This window comes from Fonsecaea multimorphosa (genome assembly GCF_000836435.1).
Source record: "Fonsecaea multimorphosa CBS 102226 unplaced genomic scaffold supercont1.39, whole genome shotgun sequence".
In the NCBI taxonomy this organism is placed as follows: Eukaryota; Fungi; Ascomycota; class Eurotiomycetes; order Chaetothyriales; family Herpotrichiellaceae; genus Fonsecaea; species Fonsecaea multimorphosa.
In genome coordinates, this window is record NW_015971673.1 from 79083 (window position 1) to 96059 (window position 16977).

General features: G+C 52.2%; 9 protein-coding genes across 9 annotated transcripts; 6 read left to right on the forward strand and 3 right to left on the reverse strand.

The window, feature by feature from the left end:
• Positions 1-2029: 2029 nt before the first annotated feature.
• Positions 2030-2470, forward strand: Z520_11454 (uncharacterized protein; the record flags this gene model as incomplete). Its single annotated transcript, XM_016781943.1, has 1 exon — positions 2030-2470. One exon carries the CDS (start codon positions 2030-2032, stop codon positions 2468-2470), a length of 441 nt encoding a protein of 146 aa, XP_016626914.1.
• Positions 2471-3663: 1193 nt separating this feature from the next.
• Z520_11455 (uncharacterized protein) lies at positions 3664-4404 on the forward strand (the record flags this gene model as incomplete). The annotated part of the gene is made up of 1 exon (XM_016781944.1): positions 3664-4404. One exon carries the CDS (start codon positions 3664-3666, stop codon positions 4402-4404), a length of 741 nt encoding a protein of 246 aa, XP_016626915.1.
• A 523-nt stretch (positions 4405-4927) lies between these two features.
• Z520_11456 (uncharacterized protein) lies at positions 4928-5677 on the forward strand (the record flags this gene model as incomplete). The annotated part of the gene is made up of 2 exons (XM_016781945.1): positions 4928-5387; positions 5460-5677. 2 exons carry the CDS (start codon positions 4928-4930, stop codon positions 5675-5677), a joined length of 678 nt encoding a protein of 225 aa, XP_016626916.1.
• A 446-nt stretch (positions 5678-6123) lies between these two features.
• Z520_11457 (uncharacterized protein) lies at positions 6124-7339 on the reverse strand (the record flags this gene model as incomplete). Its single annotated transcript, XM_016781946.1, has 2 exons — positions 6124-7148; positions 7210-7339. The coding sequence occupies 2 exons, from the start codon at positions 7337-7339 to the stop codon at positions 6124-6126; spliced, it is 1155 nt and encodes a 384-aa protein (XP_016626917.1).
• Positions 7340-8610: 1271 nt separating this feature from the next.
• On the reverse strand, positions 8611-10238 carry Z520_11458 (uncharacterized protein; the record flags this gene model as incomplete). The annotated part of the gene is made up of 2 exons (XM_016781947.1): positions 8611-9253; positions 9310-10238. 2 exons carry the CDS (start codon positions 10236-10238, stop codon positions 8611-8613), a joined length of 1572 nt encoding a protein of 523 aa, XP_016626918.1.
• Positions 10239-10936: 698 nt separating this feature from the next.
• Positions 10937-12835, forward strand: Z520_11459 (uncharacterized protein; the record flags this gene model as incomplete). The annotated part of the gene is made up of 2 exons (XM_016781948.1): positions 10937-11349; positions 11398-12835. 2 exons carry the CDS (start codon positions 10937-10939, stop codon positions 12833-12835), a joined length of 1851 nt encoding a protein of 616 aa, XP_016626919.1.
• A 177-nt stretch (positions 12836-13012) lies between these two features.
• Z520_11460 (uncharacterized protein) lies at positions 13013-13660 on the reverse strand (the record flags this gene model as incomplete). The annotated part of the gene is made up of 1 exon (XM_016781949.1): positions 13013-13660. The coding sequence occupies one exon, from the start codon at positions 13658-13660 to the stop codon at positions 13013-13015; it is 648 nt and encodes a 215-aa protein (XP_016626920.1).
• Positions 13661-14388: 728 nt separating this feature from the next.
• Z520_11461 (uncharacterized protein) lies at positions 14389-15234 on the forward strand (the record flags this gene model as incomplete). Its single annotated transcript, XM_016781950.1, has 2 exons — positions 14389-14812; positions 14900-15234. 2 exons carry the CDS (start codon positions 14389-14391, stop codon positions 15232-15234), a joined length of 759 nt encoding a protein of 252 aa, XP_016626921.1.
• A 435-nt stretch (positions 15235-15669) lies between these two features.
• Z520_11462 (uncharacterized protein) lies at positions 15670-16949 on the forward strand (the record flags this gene model as incomplete). The annotated part of the gene is made up of 3 exons (XM_016781951.1): positions 15670-15955; positions 16023-16150; positions 16194-16949. 3 exons carry the CDS (start codon positions 15670-15672, stop codon positions 16947-16949), a joined length of 1170 nt encoding a protein of 389 aa, XP_016626922.1.
• Positions 16950-16977: the final 28 nt, after the last annotated feature.

The window sequence follows — 16977 nt, forward strand, 5'->3', positions numbered from 1 at the left end:
TAGTAATCTAGCGATCTAATTACTAGAGAAAGAGTAGTAGATTCTGAAGACGATAATGCTTAAAGGTTAGTAACTTAATAATCGCTATAAGTGCCTAATTCTACTACGATTTAGCATCGCCTATCGCTATTATCTAGCCTAGACATTCCTTAATAATATCGCCATTCCGAAGACCCTTCTACATCCGCGGTAGTGGCTCTTAGGACCTCCAATAACTAAGCCTAATTAGAGGCTATTCTATCCTCTTTAAGGACCTTAAGAATAGCGATAGCTAGCTCGAGATCCTACAGTAGAGATATCGACTCTCCGGCACTAGCTAAACATAGAGGAACGAGATCGATTCGATACTTAGTTAGAACAAGGCGAGAGATAGATCACGTAGATTATATAGAACCTCGTTCGAATCGGCTACTAACGGCGCGAGATATAGAGCCTACCTATCGGCTAACTAGATCCTAATCCTCGCTCGCTATTTATTAAGCGATCTACTTACGGACGCGCTGACGCCAGAGGCCTAATCGCTAACGAGATCCTAGACCGTCAGGAACGGTAATAAGCGCAGTTATAGACATAATTATAGGCGCGATTGTAACGGCCTCAGTTAGCGTTTATATCAACGTTTCATCTAGAGTCTAATCCGATAGCTTAAGAGCCTCAGGATAGTACTTAGACTCCGATTCCTATACAAAATACTAGCGAAAAAGAACTAGAAGATATACTAGAGACCCTACGGTTATCGAAGTTAACTACGGAGCTCGCGGACCTACAAAGGTTAACAATACCTAAACCACTAGTCGTTGACAGATCGCCTAAAAGGTCTAGTAGCCTAATGCCTCAAGACACTCCTCCTTCCTACTAACTACCTCTACGGACGCCTAATAGACCTAGGCCACGGCGTGAGCCTTCGCCTGAGGCGTCTCCTGAGCCAAGAGATCTACCAACGTCAACGGCGCCGCCTACGCTTGGTAGAGGCAAGAGAGTCCGCAAGCGGACGGCGAAGATAATTGAGATCGAGACAGGGTAATAGCGAGGTCGCGGAACTGACTCATGGCGACAGCGAGGTCAAGATTCTCTATAGAAACTAGAGTTATTTTATCTCATATAATTACAGTGGGGTTTACTAATAGTTGGTTTTTAACCGAGGTCGCGCCGAGTTTGAATTCGCGCTCTGTTCGCTCTCCTGAGACATCCCCGATCATCAACGGCGCCAGGCCGGAACTTTGCCCACCACTTTCCATCTCGAAACTCGATTCCTCAACCAGACACTCCTCGTCGAGGTCTTGGAACGTTGTTGTCGCTGATATTGCTGTTGACCGCCAGAGTCAGGTCTGAGCCACATCACCCGGCCTGCCGACGCCCGCTTGTTTTCTACCTTTCGAGCACAATGTGGCTGCGCTTCTCCAGCTACGCGGCTGGAGCTGAATCCGACTTTCAGCAACGCCACCCCTGGACTGCTAAGGCGATTGGGGCGCTCAGGTGCAACCGTTTCCAATCGGCTCCAGGCATGTCTACGGAACACGAGAAGCCTTGGCCCTGGGATCTCGTTTAGTATGATCAGCCGTCCCTTCAGGACGTTATCGTTCACTACTAACGGCTGCCCGTCCTGGCGGCTCTCCAAAATTGCGCTGACAACAAACCTTGGCTGAGCCATTGATCTGAACACCTAGGCTACTAGCTGCATGAGCCAAGCAGGCGTAAGGAGCACCCCTGAGGCACGATGACAATGGGGTAATATGACAAGTCGGGCTAAAAGGGACAGACCTAAGGGTTAACGCTTTCCCAGTCAGGCCAACTACGCCGTCGAGGACTCCCATCCCTTACGGTCAACAGGTTGGGTGCGAAGCTGAGGACAGGAACAGCATTGTCGATAGATCTCTACATAGGTGCGGAGCACATATAAGGTGAGAATTCTTCCCCCTTGCTTCTCAGACAAAACATTCCCAGGACAAGGCAAATCTCTCCTCTCTGGTTTCCGCAGATACAAGTCGTGCATAGAATGTTCACGGCCTACTATAAATTCACACAAAACATGTCTCTCCGCAACGCCGTCAAAGAACTCCGGCGAGGTATCTACAGCAGTCACCCAGCTCCATCTTCTCGTACGCATAGCTCGTGGGGCATTTCATGCCCAGAGACAACAACTGCAGCGTACTTTGATACATGTCCAGCATACCTTCCCACGACACTCTCGCATACACAGCCCGTCCACTCAGCCTCATGCCGCAACTTCCTCGAGGACACGCTCGACTCGGATTTCGACTCGGAAGAAGCACCTCCCCCATACATGAAACTCTCCAATGGGGACACAAAGCCCGAATACTCGAGGGCCGACCCTGCTAAGACCATAGACGCAAATCTTTCTCGGATGGACGGTGCACTGTGTCTCCGATGCAATGCGCGCAAGGCCAAGGCTTGGTATCTCCGGCAAACGGGGCACAAAAGCCAACAAATCACCTATCGGGGCGACTGACAGGAGGGCCAGACTGGAATGTGTTAAAAGTTGCATGAGCGAGGCGTCACGGAGGAATATGGGCGGTTCGGGAGGTGCATTCTGCCTCCCTGGCGATGGTAAAGCCACTAATTTCGAGCTACCGTTGATGTGTAGCTTACAATATCATCCATCCTGTCAAGATCCGCCCTTTCAAACTCGTTTACTGGTTTCATTGCCTTTCAACCATGGCAGAAATGGTCTAACCCGTCATCTGATGCAACGCGTTCGACTTCTATAAAGCGCTTTTTTACCGAAGGCTAAGTTGCAGCATCTCCTCTCGGGTCAGGCTGCGAAGTAAAGCGTGGTGTTGTGGTGCGCAATATTTCATTGGTGAAAGGTTGCACCAAGAGCAATCTTTCCAACATAGAATTGGACGCTGACAAGTTGTATAACACTTGAGCATTCACAAAAGTTTATTGTTTTGACTCAATCTGAGTAGAAGGAGATTCGACTGCCCGACATACGAAGTCCTCGGCCTTGTTTGGTCTTTCAGGCTTGGATGTGGGTTGGTTGCATATTTTCTCGAGATACCGCCGTCGTGCGCAGAGTTTATATAGAAGTGAGTTTTGACTGTCAGGACGATCTCTGCCACTGTCCAATCCCATATAGGTCTCTACTTCAGGCTTTATCTCTGTTTTTGTTTCGTACAGGGGAACCAAGCGTTGCGCAGACGAGGCAATGTTGCGCTGTTGGCTCTCAGGTTGTTAATTCGAGGCAGTTGGTTGGAGAATGCCTGTGGGCAAGCCACAGCCGCGGAGAAGCCAGGAGAGAGCCACCTGGAGAATCGAGATCAGATACGGAGTCCAGCACCGGCCAGCAAGCACAAGGGCCATTGACCGCCGCAGAAGCGCCTTTGGGTGCCATTTGGGTGCCATTATCATTACATGGGCCTTGATTACCTAGGGACCTGATGAATCCACTCATTGGCAGGTTGCCCGACAATCCCACTTCCGCATGCCAGCGAGCCCAGGTACCAGCAGGCAAGCGACCGTTGGCCCCGGTTTTCCGAAAAGCTGGGAGCTTTTCAATATCACCGCCGCGGAAATGGCACACTCCATATCACCCGCCAGCTGACTGAGGGCGATATAAAGATCACCGAGACACAGTATCTGCAGCCAAGCAACAGACTCATCACTATTCATAGTGGAAGCCCGGCAACAAAGAAAGACAACATGGAGCACATCGACGGCAATGTGATCGACCGCGATCTCGCGGCTCGCATGAAATACATGCAGTCCTTCCTTGGTTGGGACGCTGCAAAAGATGGAAAACTCATTGAAGCTTGCAAACCAGTGCTTGCTCCCATTGTCACCAAGGTCGTCGACGCCGTCTACGATCAGCTGCTCAAATACGACATCACCGCCGCTTCGTTTGCGCCCAAACAGTCACAAGAGGGCGGTGCCACCGTGGACGCCAGCGTGCGCGACCTCCACGCCAACCATGAAAACATCAAATTCCGCAAGGACTTCCTGAAGGGTTACCTGGTCAGACTGGTCTCGAATCACGACTGGACTCCCGAGAGCAAATTCTGGGAGTACATCGACATGGTGGGCAAAGTCCACACGGGCTCGACGGATTCGGGCTTGAAGTCCCGCAAGAACAGACCGGCCCTGTTCGTCGAGTACCGCGAAATCAACCTCCTACTGGGATGGGTCGAAAACGCCGTCACCGACATTGTCATGGGCGTCGAGGGGTTGGAGCTGCAGACAAAGGTGGACATTCTGAAGGCCTTCAACAAGTTTTGGTGGATCCAGAACGACCTCTTTGCAAGGCACTATATCCCCAGTCTGAGGGTCCCCCGGATAGCAGACCTCGAGCGCATGACCTGGATTGACAAACTCAAGTATGATCCAGTGTTTCCCATTGTCTCAACGCTTGTGCTTTTGGTCGCCATCTTCACCTGGAAATTCTGAGGAGACGCTATAGATGGAAATTTGCTTTCTTGCACAGGTTATTATATCTCATTGAAGGCACGTGGGAGCAAGAGAAAGAGCCGTCCTAGATATTACATGATCGGGCAGGATCTGTACTGGGAGATTATGCGAGGCCATATTTAGATGTCTACCCACAGTAGACCTTGCCTGGTGAAAGCTTTGAAGTCGGTAGATGGGGGCTAAATATGGACTCTAGAAGGACTACCTGGGTACATGGGTACTGACAAGACCCGATATACGCAATATTGGAAGACAAGAGCAGTGTTTTAATTGTTCATCCTCATAATCAGAGTTCGCCTGGGGGCGCCTCACCAGCCTCGCCTCACCAGCCAAGCCTTGCCCGCAAACAATTTCGCAGGCGAAGACCTGGTGCCATTTTTGGAGACTCAATGCTGAAGAACAGAACAACTTCAATCCGATACTGCAAACTCGCAAAACCATCCCCTGAGATTTGCACAAAATTCCTGCGCCCTTTGAACTTTCCTTGTGACTCCCACGCGACATGATCTGCTCAAGCTGCCGGCGGACGTTTCTCTCCCGCGTTCGCTCCCTCACTCCCAACACCAGGCTTTCCATCTCTTGCAGCTCTGGCCTGCGCTACGCATCAACGGTCCCTGCAACTTCCCATGCCGCTCCAGTCCCAGCTCCTACAGCCATCTCTATCGACGGGCCAAATGCCACTCAATCGTCAAACACGTCGGGAATCTCCCAGCCTCTGTCCGAACCACATACTCCCTCGACCTCGACTGCGAAAACCTCTGGGCCAACCTCGACCAAAGACTCAAAAGGCCCCGTCAAGCCCAAGAGCTCAGTGCCCGGGGGCAAGGAGCTCCGTGGTCTGGGTTACACAAAAGCGAAGCCGAAAGTTCTGGCGCTGGAGGACGACGAGTATCCCGAATGGCTATGGAAGCTGTTGGATCAGAAAAGACTGGGAATCGACACGGAAAAGGTCGATTTAGCAGGTGTGTTGCCATTTGCTTCCGGACAATACAGTCACCCTATAAAATCCAAGAAATACTGACAATGTGTCCAAGCAATGACCAAAAAACAACGCATCCGCTACGAAAAGAAGCAGGAACGTCTCCTCAAAGACCTACCCAGAGAGATCCCCGTTCACGAACAGAGCAAAGACCTGACAGGCCCGGGGGACGACGCCGTGACGAGTCTACAGCGCCGACAAGAGATCACCAAGAGCGCGAGATCCGCGAGACGGAGAAATATTCGGGAGAGCAATTTCCTCAAGTCGATGTAGACCAAGATAGGGCTGAGAATAGGCTATCACTTTGTATCATATATCATCAAGCGACATTTGAAGAGAGGGGCCCTCCTAGGATTCCAGAGATGATCGAATAGTCGCCCATCAGGGACATCCTCCCGTCCAGTCGACTAGATACACCCTGGTATTCAATGTCTATGTATGCCGTTGATGTCCCGATTGCACCGTTGCCAGCGCCTCTCCAATGCCAGTAACCTGAACAACGCCTCAATTATTCCCATGCCTCGTATACTTCCTGCGACATCATGTGCGTCCAAGTCATGCAAACAGCTGGTGTCGAAGATTGGTTTTCCGCCGGGGTATCGTTTCATTCGGTTCATCCCTTCCCCAATTAGCAGAGTGTCCATTCCCATCGTGTCTGTCATTGTCATTTCTTGCTCCTCATGATGCATTACCAAACGCCAACCGCAAAACAGACGTCCTTAAGCGCGTATACTGCTTGCCGCCGAACTCCATCTCAGCCTTCTGAGGCCGTTTCCGCTCGACCTCATTGACTCTTGTGCACAGCTTCCACCAGGGAGACCCATCTCGCCCTCGATCCTTCCGACCTCTCGCCCCCAAGCATATCCCGCACTGAAACTGATGGCCGAGAACACGAGCACTACACCGGCGGAAATCATCCACGAAGCGAGGGTTGGGCTGATCAGCTCTTCGCCAGTGGCGTTCGCGGTCGCGGTCGCTTTGGCGCTGGCAGCCCGGACTTTCTTCGCGGCGTGTCGATCTTTGCTTGATTCGCGCGATTTCCGCTTGGTCTGCTTGTTGGGAGAAGAAGTACGTCTCTGTCGAGGCGGACTCTCGAGCTCTGATTCTGGGACAAGTCGCAGAGTCGTTGGGTGCGTCGACGCTCGTTGCTGAGGTGGCCTGGCATCAGGGCCTTTGGGCCGAACTGCAGCGGCACACGAGAGGAGAGTTGTCAAGGAGGCTCGCAATGCCGCATCATGGTCTGGCTGGTATGAGGACGATGAAGCAGGACGATTTCTTGACTGCATTTGACGCTGGTAGCTGCGCTGAGTGAGTGTGCGATCAGCACCTGGCTCAGATGCCGCTGCCGCGTTCGGAGGGAAATATGAGTCTGGTGCAGTTCGAGCGGTGGACGAGGGTGGGTGCGAAAACGCATTCGGTTGGGGCGTGAAGATCTTGTCTAGACTGCCAACACCAAGTGCCGTGGAGGTATCGTCATCCTCTGTGACGTCGCCTTGATAGACGTCTTCGTTGGAGCTACTGAGAACCCGGTCACTTTCACTCTCGCTCTCCTCATATTCATCTTGGCTACTTCCAGCAGCGCTTGTAGACCGCGGCTGAGGATGGTCGGCGTGTGGGGAGGTTTGAAGTTGACGCGATAGCCGCTCGTCCTGAGACTGCAGTTGTAGTCCGGTAGTGATGATATCGTTGTTGGTGGACGATAAGGAGGCCGACGAAGCCCGTGATGAAATTTCAACCCACGAGTCTATGGAAAGGTCAGCGACTATATCCACATACAGCATGTCGTCGTAGGGAGCACATCCTACCTTCAGAACGTATGCCTCGAATACTGGCATTCACTTGGGGTCCCGGATAGGATTCTGTGGTCCAGGGAGTCCGATGTTCACCTCGCTCGCCTCTCAGGGAGGCGAATGGCTCTGTTTGAGATGGTCGCATGGTTGAGAAAGGCAGCCTTGTGTATTGTAGGCTGATGGTTCGGTGTCGTGGCCGAGCCTGGCTGCGGTCTTGTTCCCTTGGCTGCGCGCTGTGGGATCCTAGTCGTCGCCGATCCCTTTGTTGAATTTTGAAAGCACTCAAGTATTCTGTTTCAATCTTGCATAGAATAAAGCACTAAAGGGTCTGCGTGAGGCCAAGAGACGTGGTGTAGGATAACGAGTAGTCTTAGGCTGGCAGGCTGGGTCTCACCGCTGATGGATGACGATAGTGGGGGATTGGTCTGGTGGTGGTGGGATTACGCGATTGCGACGATCAGCCACGGCACCCTCTGGAGAGAATGGGCAACTGGCTTCGGTGAGCCTGATATCGATGGCGATGGTGTCGAGATCAGAGGGATTGCGATTAGAGAGTGGGAGGAGGAAGTAAGGGAGAGACTGCGGAATGTTGAGTATCGCAGATTGAGGGCAGAGTCTATCGTGCCAAGGGCCCAGTCAGTTCAGCCAGCTTTCTTGTTAGGGAGGCACCTAGGAGGGATGCAAGTCCTGGAATAGTGGCATTCAGGTTCTGGAAGGGCAATGCACAATGCAGTCACTCAATCCATCTAACCTAGGTAGAGACAGGCCACTGAGCAGGTTTCCTGAAAAGGCGGTACCCAGGTGGCAGCACTGACCCTGATTTGGCAGACACGTATCAGGTGCAAGGGCAGAGCCACAAGTCACCCACCAGACCTGATCAAGAGATGGAATCACGCGCGCAATCGTTTGTTGGCCGTGTCTGGTGTGTGGTTCTGCTGGGCCGTGTCAGATGAATCCAATCAATGACCCTCATCTGAAGTCTCCAAGTCACCATTTCGCAAGCGATACGATGTCTCCCCCGCACCGACATCGGGGGTGACAGGCCTTAAGCACGCCAAACAGCACCTCGAGGTAGTTGTACAGTGTTAAATTAACAAAGCCAAAAGCGGGATAAAAAGGCACGAGTTTCGTTGTGATTTCCATTGAACCTTACAACTTGTGAAGGAAAGATGACACCCCTCTATTAGACCCCGGAAAGAGATATCAAGGAAACAAAAGCAATTTGAACTTTTACAGACATTACCTCCGCACCCTCACCGCCGTAGAACCTCCATGCAGAACACGTACAAGGGAAACTGCTCGAGGTGCAGTCATGGATCGACCCGGCAGTGGGATACCAACTTGCAACGCCGTGTCCAGTAGTGATCCATGTGCGATCCAGGTTGACGAGATACCACTGATCAGGTTGTCATCAACTTAGAAGGTAGTCTTCTTGCCAGAGAAGTCACCGAAGCCTCCTCGATTGGTAGTGCCGCCTCTTCCACCGCGAGCACCTCCACGAGGACCACCACGGCCTCCTCGTCCTCCACGACCGCCAAAATCTCTGCCGCCGCCACGGCCTCCACGAGGGCCTCCACGGCCACCTCGACCACCGAATCCACCAAACCCGCCACCGCGAGCAGGCGAATCACTGTTCTGTTGGCGAGGTTGGGCATAGTCCACGCGCATGGGGCGGTTCTTGACGTAAGAACCCTGCGCACCCTCGAGCGCACTCTTGGCCTCCTCCAACGTGGCGAAGGTCACGTAGCCATAGCCTTTGACGTTGCCAGTCTCCTTGTCGGTTGGAATGCGGACACCGGTGGGGGCTCCATAGGGCGCAAAGATGTTGTAGACATCGTCCTCGGTGATCTCGAAAGACAAATTGCCCAAGAACAGCGTATCGGAAGGCTCGCTTAGCTGGTCACCATAAGACTGGCGACGTTTCTCCTGCTTTTCGCCGGAGTCGGGCTTCTTGTTGGCAAAGTCGACGTTCATGACACGGCCGTCAAGCTCGTAGCCTTGCTTTGCAGCGTGGGCCTTGGCTGCATCCGCCGCATTGACGAATTCCACGTATCCATAGCTGTATTTCATTAGTTAGGACAGAATTTAGCGAAAGGGCGAGAAGTGCCGACTTACCCCTTAGATCTGCCATCCTCACGCTGAGTGATCAAACGGACACCGCTAAGCTCACCAAATTCTTCGAACTCGGACTTCAACCACTCTTCATCAACGTTCCAGGAGAGGTTGCCGACAAAGAGGTTGGAGCCCCTTGAGCCGTCCTCTTCGACCTTTGTCTTCTTTGCGGCAGGCGCCTCGGCATCTTCGGCCTTGCGTTTGGCAGGTTTGGCTTCCGCCTCTTCATCTTCGCTGACCTCGGACTCGTCAGACTCGTCGCTGCTTTCGTCCGAGTCCTCGGCTTCTTCATCGCTGCTCTCAGCAGCTTTGACACCATTCGCCTTGGTGGCCTTTGTCGTTTTGGGGCCTGCAGTCTCTTCGTCACTGTCTGACTCGTCGGAGCTCTCCTCGTCGTCGTCTTCTTCCTCCACGGCAGCACGGCCCTTCTTGGCTCCTGTGGTGGTAGGCGTCTCTTCTTCGTCCGACTCTTCTTCGCTGCTCTCATCGTCATCTTCCTCCTCGCTGTCGGAAGCGGCGGGCTTGGTTTTCGGAGCAGAACCGTTCACTTTAGGAGCTTCGTCTTCCGAGGATGCCTCGGAGTCAGACTCGTCACTCGAATCTTCCTCAGAATCATCTTCCTCGTGAACCTTCACTCCATTGACGCCATTCGGCTTGGCCTCTTCTTCAGTCTCGGAATCTTCCTCGGAGCTCGCCGAGTCCTCACTCTCCTCCTCGGAGCTCGACTCTGGTTCGGGCGTGGGTTCCTTGACGGGGACCTTTTTGTTCTTCTTATCTTTCTTCTGCTCTTTGGTGGCAACCTCCTTCGCGATCACCTTGCTCTTGGCCTTCACGCTTTGCGCAGGCTTCATGACGGCTCCACTCTTGACTTTCGACAGAACGCCAGGCTTAGACCCCGTGGTAGGGACGGACTTGGATTTGACTTTGGACATGTTGAACACGAACTGGTAAAATTTCATGATTAGTTTGGGGCGAAAGAAAGACGAAGGAGATGATACGAACTTGCGACCCTCAAGTTAGGATTTTCCTTTCCCACAAAAGTACTGAAAGAAATTTTCAGCAGGTGCGGCAAAACCCTCAATCCACAAGGTGGAATTAAAAGCCCTCGACCTCACTTAGTCACTTGCTTTCGCAAAGGACTGGCAGAAACGTGAATTTCTTGCTGGATGCGCAACACCACGGACGGACCTGGAACAGAACTCGTCGGCAGGATGAGACAAGCAGGAACCTGCGAAGAGTTTTCTGGATACCCTCAGTAGCAACAGACCCACAGAGCCCTCGATAGACCTCAAGTACAGTGTAATGATGCCCTCGAAATAATGCCCACGATTGTGAATGCTGGATAATGGGTGCAGCAGTAAAGCCAGCAGAGATGGAAAATGTAGAAGAAATCAAGATGGGCCCTTTCACTTTTCTTTTTGAAGCCGAAATTTTTCTTCAGGCGAAGAAAAAAACCTTATCTTATCAATTGAAAGGCTGGGTCTGGGCATCTCATCCACTTTGGAGACCAATCAAGTGTGACTATGAGGTACCTCGTACAACTGGCCACTCTGGAAATCTCCAAGTTCAGAGCCCGACTTCACTGCCCTTCTGCCTACTGTCAAGCTGCTCGTCTGCTTCTCAGATCAATATGTCGAGCTCGTCAAACTCTCACAGACCTCGGAAGAAGCGAAAACAACCCTCTGCTCTAATCCGAAGCAACACCATCACCGACATTGTCAAAATCGACCCCGATGACACCAGCGCTATCATGCCCGAGTTTCCCCTTGTGGCTTTCCTGTGGCCAGCTCGGGGAACTACATCTCAATGGATTCTGCTGCCGCTGATTCTGATTATTGTTGGTCTCTTTAGATGGAGCGTTGGGCTTTGGGACCACTCCGGTTATCAAACGCCTCCGATGCACGGAGACTTCGAGGCCCAGAGGCATTGGATGGAGATCACAACCCATTTACCAATGTCCAAGTGGTATTTCTACGACCTTCAGTACTGGGGCCTGGACTATCCCCCTTTGACAGCTTACCATAGCTGGCTGTGCGGCAAAGTGTAAGTGCCTTCAACGCGGACGGGAATTCGACAGCTGACGAGAGAAAGAGGATCATTGTTCAATCCGGCCTGGTTTGAGCTCGACAAGTCCCGGGGTATGGAGGAACCCAGTCTCAAGGTGTTCATGCGCGCTACGGCCATTCTCTCCGAGTACCTCATCTATGTCCCGGCGTTGATCATATTCCTTCGCCACTTCAGCAGGACACATGCTACCGGGACAACATCAGCATCGATCGCGCTTGTGGCTATTCTCATGCAGCCAGCAAACATGATCATCGATCACGGACACTTCCAATACAATACAGTCATGCTGGGCTTTGTTGTCGCAGCTCTATCAAGTATCTATGCTGGTCGACTCTTGTGGTCCTGCATTTTCTTCGTCGCTGCGCTGGGTTTCAAGCAGATGGCCCTCTACTACTCGCCCGTCATCTTCGCTTACCTGCTCGGCTCTTGCTTAACTCCTGAAATCCGCCTCGGGAGACTTATTTCAATCTCTCTCGTCACGGCCCTCGCGTTCGCCGTGTTGGTGGCGCCACTACTCATAGGATCACTTTACGACATCTACCGGGGAATTCCTTTCTCAGAGATGCCCCCACCACCGGTTCTTGCTGATAGGAACATAGCTCTTGACCCCAATGCTCCACTGGAAATGATCGTTCTTCAACTCAGTCAGGCCATCCACCGTATCTTTCCATTCGCCCGCGGCTTATTCGAAGACAAAGTGGCCAACTTTTGGTGCTTCACCAACACCTTCTACAAACTCCGCAAGCTGCAGGGGATTGTCAATCTCCCGCGTATCTCAGCCATGGCCACTCTCGGATCTATCCTGGGACCGATGCTCATTATCGGCGCAGTACCTCAAAAGACGTTGCTCCCTTATGCTCTAGCCACGTCGGCATGGGGGTTTTTTCTCTTCTCGTTTCAGGTCCATGAGAAGTCGGTGCTGCTCCCTTTGCTCCCAATGACGCTACTACTCGGGAGCAAACAAGGTCTCAGCAAAGAATATCGCGCGTGGATCGGGTGGGCAAATGCGCTCGGCGTATGGACGATGTTTCCGCTGTTGAAGAGGGACGGGCTTACAATCCCATACTTCGTGGTATCCCTCCTGTGGTGCTATCTGCTAGGCCTTCCACCGACCAGTGTAAGCGCCTACTACAACCCCGAGCACGAGAACATCATCGGCCGACCACAGGCTGTCGATGATTTGGCAACGCCGACCAAAATTCTACATTTCCAGACGTACGTTGTCATGGCGTTTTGGCATCTGCTGGCAGCATTTGCAACTCCGCCTGAAGATAAGCCTGATTTGTGGGTGGTGGCCAACGCATGCATTGGTGCTGCTTGTTTTGGGATTTGTTACCTGTGGTGTTTCTGGAAATTGATATTGGAGAGCGGCTTGATCGATGGGTACTTTGAGGACCGCTCTGAGATCGAAGAAGCTCAACAGTCTTCGACACAATCTGTCCAGGAGAAAAAGAACAAATAACTTGTCTTTATAGGCCGCCTTCTCAGTATCCTTCCGATGCTCCCCCAAGAGAACGGCGCCGCCTTGACAGTGTAGCATTCATCGAATGCTTAAATGTATAATTTACCATCCCTGCAACCCCACGTCGTCTCGTAAAGCCGCCTTGTCTCATGTACTCATCAGTAATGCCATGCTCTTTCATGCGTAATTGACAACTCCCCTTACTGCCCAGATCTCCCCGTTACCCACTCTTCCAACAACACCGTCAACCACCAAATTTCCAGGGTTGACCACCCTATCCCCGTCACTGTTCTCCTCCCACCACAGCTCCTGTCCACCCAGTGTCTTTATTTTATTCGACTTGCCGGGCTTCCAGGGGCTCACGGGAACAACATGCTCCTCGACAAACCGCTGCAGATTTCGGGCTGCTTTGTCCTCGTTTCTCTCGGCATCCACACCCGAGTCATCACCCGGTCTATCTTCCCATGGCTTGCGAGGAAGCGCCTGCATCGCACTGTTCAAGGGAGCCAGGAGAGTGGTGTTATCTTCAGGCTTGGTGGACTCCAAGCGGGAGGTGACGGTGGAAATGTCGCGTGTCAGTGACGCGAAGATATTGATCTTGCGGGTTTGCGGGAGGATGTCAGAGATCGAAAGGGTACTATCGCCGACATTGCCGCCGGGTTGGCCAAGGTTGTCCCCGCCTTGAACAGGTCCTAGGTTCATTGCTGTCTGGTCTTGACTGAGAGGGACGGGTGAGGGATTGCCGCGGAAGACGTTCAACGGCGAGAGAGCGGTCGCGAGGGAGATTGACGAGAAGAGGGAGCACAAGAGGACTTTGCCATGCATCTCGACGATGGGTTGAATCTACAGGGCACTTCGTAGATTGATCGTTTGGTAATGCTCGGACCACAGAAGTGGAAATTGAGACATGCGACAATTGCTGTGACGTTTGGCCGCAGGAAAGCGGGCAATCCAGGGTGTCGTTCCTGCGCGGCGCTGGTGACATTCATTGCCACCGACAGTTGCACCGAAGATCAGCCTCTCTAGCCACTAGCCTGAGCCGAAGCGGGCCTACAAGCTTACGTGGAAAGGCTCCCTGCAAACAATGACCTTGGTGTTTGGGAGGGGGGACAACCACCTGTACCTTTTCATGCCCCAGAGTCGGCCAACATTGGGAGTAGCTGATCAGGTTCTCGCCGCCAGGTTTACGCCGCAATTTTCAAAAGTGCTCACGAGCTTCAGCGGCCAGAATGGCAAGAGTGAGTCCCGTCAATTTTCTACCCGGCAGTAACCCGGACGGCCGAGCTCGACAGCCTACAAGGGATTTTCAGTGCCCCTCGGAGTCCAAACTCCTGTTTCTCATCTCTCTGTCTAGCTCTCTTCCAATTTGCGGCCTTCGAAGTCCATTTGATGGATGGCGTTGCTCTGGGTCATTTCTGGATGATCCTCTAAAGAGCCTCGACGCGCGCTGAGCATCCGGACTCTCTCATTTCTTCCGACCACACGTTTCAACCATATCACGAGAAATACCCGTTCTGTTTGAGACCGTAAGAAACACCAATATCTGTCACAGAATGGCGGCGGCCTCGTATCTGTTTCGTGTTCTTTCTGAACCAACCGGAGTGGAACGTCAGAGCTGGGAGAAGTGGTATTGCTCAGAAAACATACCCAGTTTGGTCAACGCAAAGGCGGTTGCAAGGGCAGGATTGTATGAGGCGTTCGACGACTATCCGCTTACTACGAAAACGCCGAATGTAGTGAGCCAGACGAGTCTCCACGATGTCACGGTTACGCATACCGACATTGAGCCGCCGACCGAGAAGACGTTCCTTGCCATGTGTCAGGTCGAGGATCCCACATTAGCGAAGGAACAACATCTACAGAACATCGATCAGTCGACAGAATCTCTGGGAGGGAAATCTCCGAAGACTTGTGCCGTTTGGGATTCTCGAGTCTACAAGCTCATCCAAGACTTTGACCCGAAAAGCATTGGACACAGTGAGTTGTCCTTCTGAACTCTCCCTGTGAGCTTCTGAGAGTTCCCTGCCTTGCTAACACTCGTCCCACCGTGTCCTTGGCCGTCAGCGCCTGCGCCATTCATTCTTAATGTTCAAATGGAGCCAGCAGATGATGACGACTACAACACGTTTTATCGGGACGAACACTTGTACATGCTCTCACGAGTTCCGGGTTATCGACGATCGCAACGCTACCAACTCGTGTCTTCGGATAATATAAGCCTGCCAGCGGTTCCCAGATTCATGGCAGTCCATGAATTCGAGACGCTGGATCATCTGGACGGGCCTGAACTCAGAGAAGCGGATGCTAGCCCAAACACTCATCGGGTCATTGGCAATTCCAAAGCGACGAGTGTTCGGGGATTCAAACTTGTGAAGGTATTTGGAGATATGAGCGAATAGAAAAGCTTCGGAACAGAGGACAATAGTACTCTGGAAGCTACCTAGCTATACTTGATTTTTCAGGTTTCGTCCTCGGCTGCCAGCCTTGGTTGTGCCTTTGTACCGGACGTGCAGGCGCCCCATTTGGAGCGAGGGTGCAATAAGCATTCAACTCATCTCTGTCCGAGGTTCACAGCCGTTGATTTCCTAGGAGCTTCTGATTGAAATGGCAGATCGACTTCAAACGCAACCAGGAGTTTGAATGCCGGTGCACAGCTGAGTGAAGCCCCCACCCCCTGAGCCTCGGCCGGGCCCCGCACACTCTGCATTCGGCCATCATTTCCCAGGCTTGCACAACAGCGTTAATAGCGGCCCAGAGCAAACATATCAGTAAAGGACGTGATTCAGGATTAGGAAAGTGACTTGTCAAGGAGCAAGCAAACGTCGAATCTTGAAATGGCTTCAGTCAACAGGCACGCTCTCGTATTTGGGGCGTCTGGCGTCTCCGGCTGGGCAGTTGTAAATCAGCTGTTACATGACTATCCAAAGCCAGGGACCTGGAGCAAAGTCACCGCCTTGACGAACAGGCCTCTCGACATCGAGACCTCCCTATGGCCAAAAACAGATAAACTCCAGATTATATCCGGCCTCAATCTACTGAAAGGCGACCAGGAAACAGTTGAGGAGTCTATGAAAAGCAAGGTTCCAGGTATCGAAACAGTCACACACGTTTTCTATTATGGTAAGTCCATTGAAGTGTTGAGTATCTGATTGGGAGACTCGAGAGGCCAAATCTCACACCGTCCTAGCCTACAAAGCGAATCCCAACTTTGAGCAGGAGAAGAAGGATGCGGTTGACATGCTGGCTCGGTCGATAACCGCTATTGATCGACTCTCTCCAGCGCTGGACTTTGTTGCCTTCCAAACCGGTGCAAAGGTAGGTGGTTCGATTTCACAGAGGACGGGATTAACTTCTCTAGATGTACGGGTTCCTTCTTCGAGAGGACCACTATTTCCCTGTCCCTCTAAAGGAGTCGTTGCCACGACTTAAGGCACCTTTTAGTGACCAGCTCTTTTACCACGCTCAGCTGGACTGGTTGGGTGATTACTCCAAGGGAAAATCATGGACGTGGTGCGAAACACGGCCCGATCTCATTGTTGGATTTGCTCCAAACCATGCGGCTTACTCACTGGGGGCTTCCCTGGGCATTTATTTCTCCCTCTGGAAGGAAATCAACGGCGCTGGCAGCGTAGTCCCCTTTCCCGGCACCATGAAAAGCTGGAGAGCAAAGCACAACGAGGCTGGGAGCGATATGATAGCTAAGCAGACAATATTCCTCGCTTTACATCCAGAGGTGAGCGGCAACGGAGAAGCTTTCAACGTCGCATCAAACCCCCAGGCTGAAACCTGGGAAGAAAAATGGCCACAACTTTGTGAGTACTTTGGCCTGAAATCTGCTCCGCCAGGTGATGGATCCAAGGAGGTTCGAGCATATATCAACGACAATATCGCCCAATGGAAGGCTCTGGAAGAGAAATACCATCTTCGAACGGACATTGCTCAGTCGGGAGTAACCATGCCAGGGTTCGAAATCCTCCACCTGACGCTCGCCGATTTCGATCGACATTACGACATGACGAAGATCCAGAGAGCAGGGTTCGACGAGAAGAGTTCGATCATGGAGACGTGGGGAGAGACCTGGGAAAGGATGAGAAGAGCAAAAATGATTCCATAGACTGTGGTCTAAACTAAAAGGGCTCCTC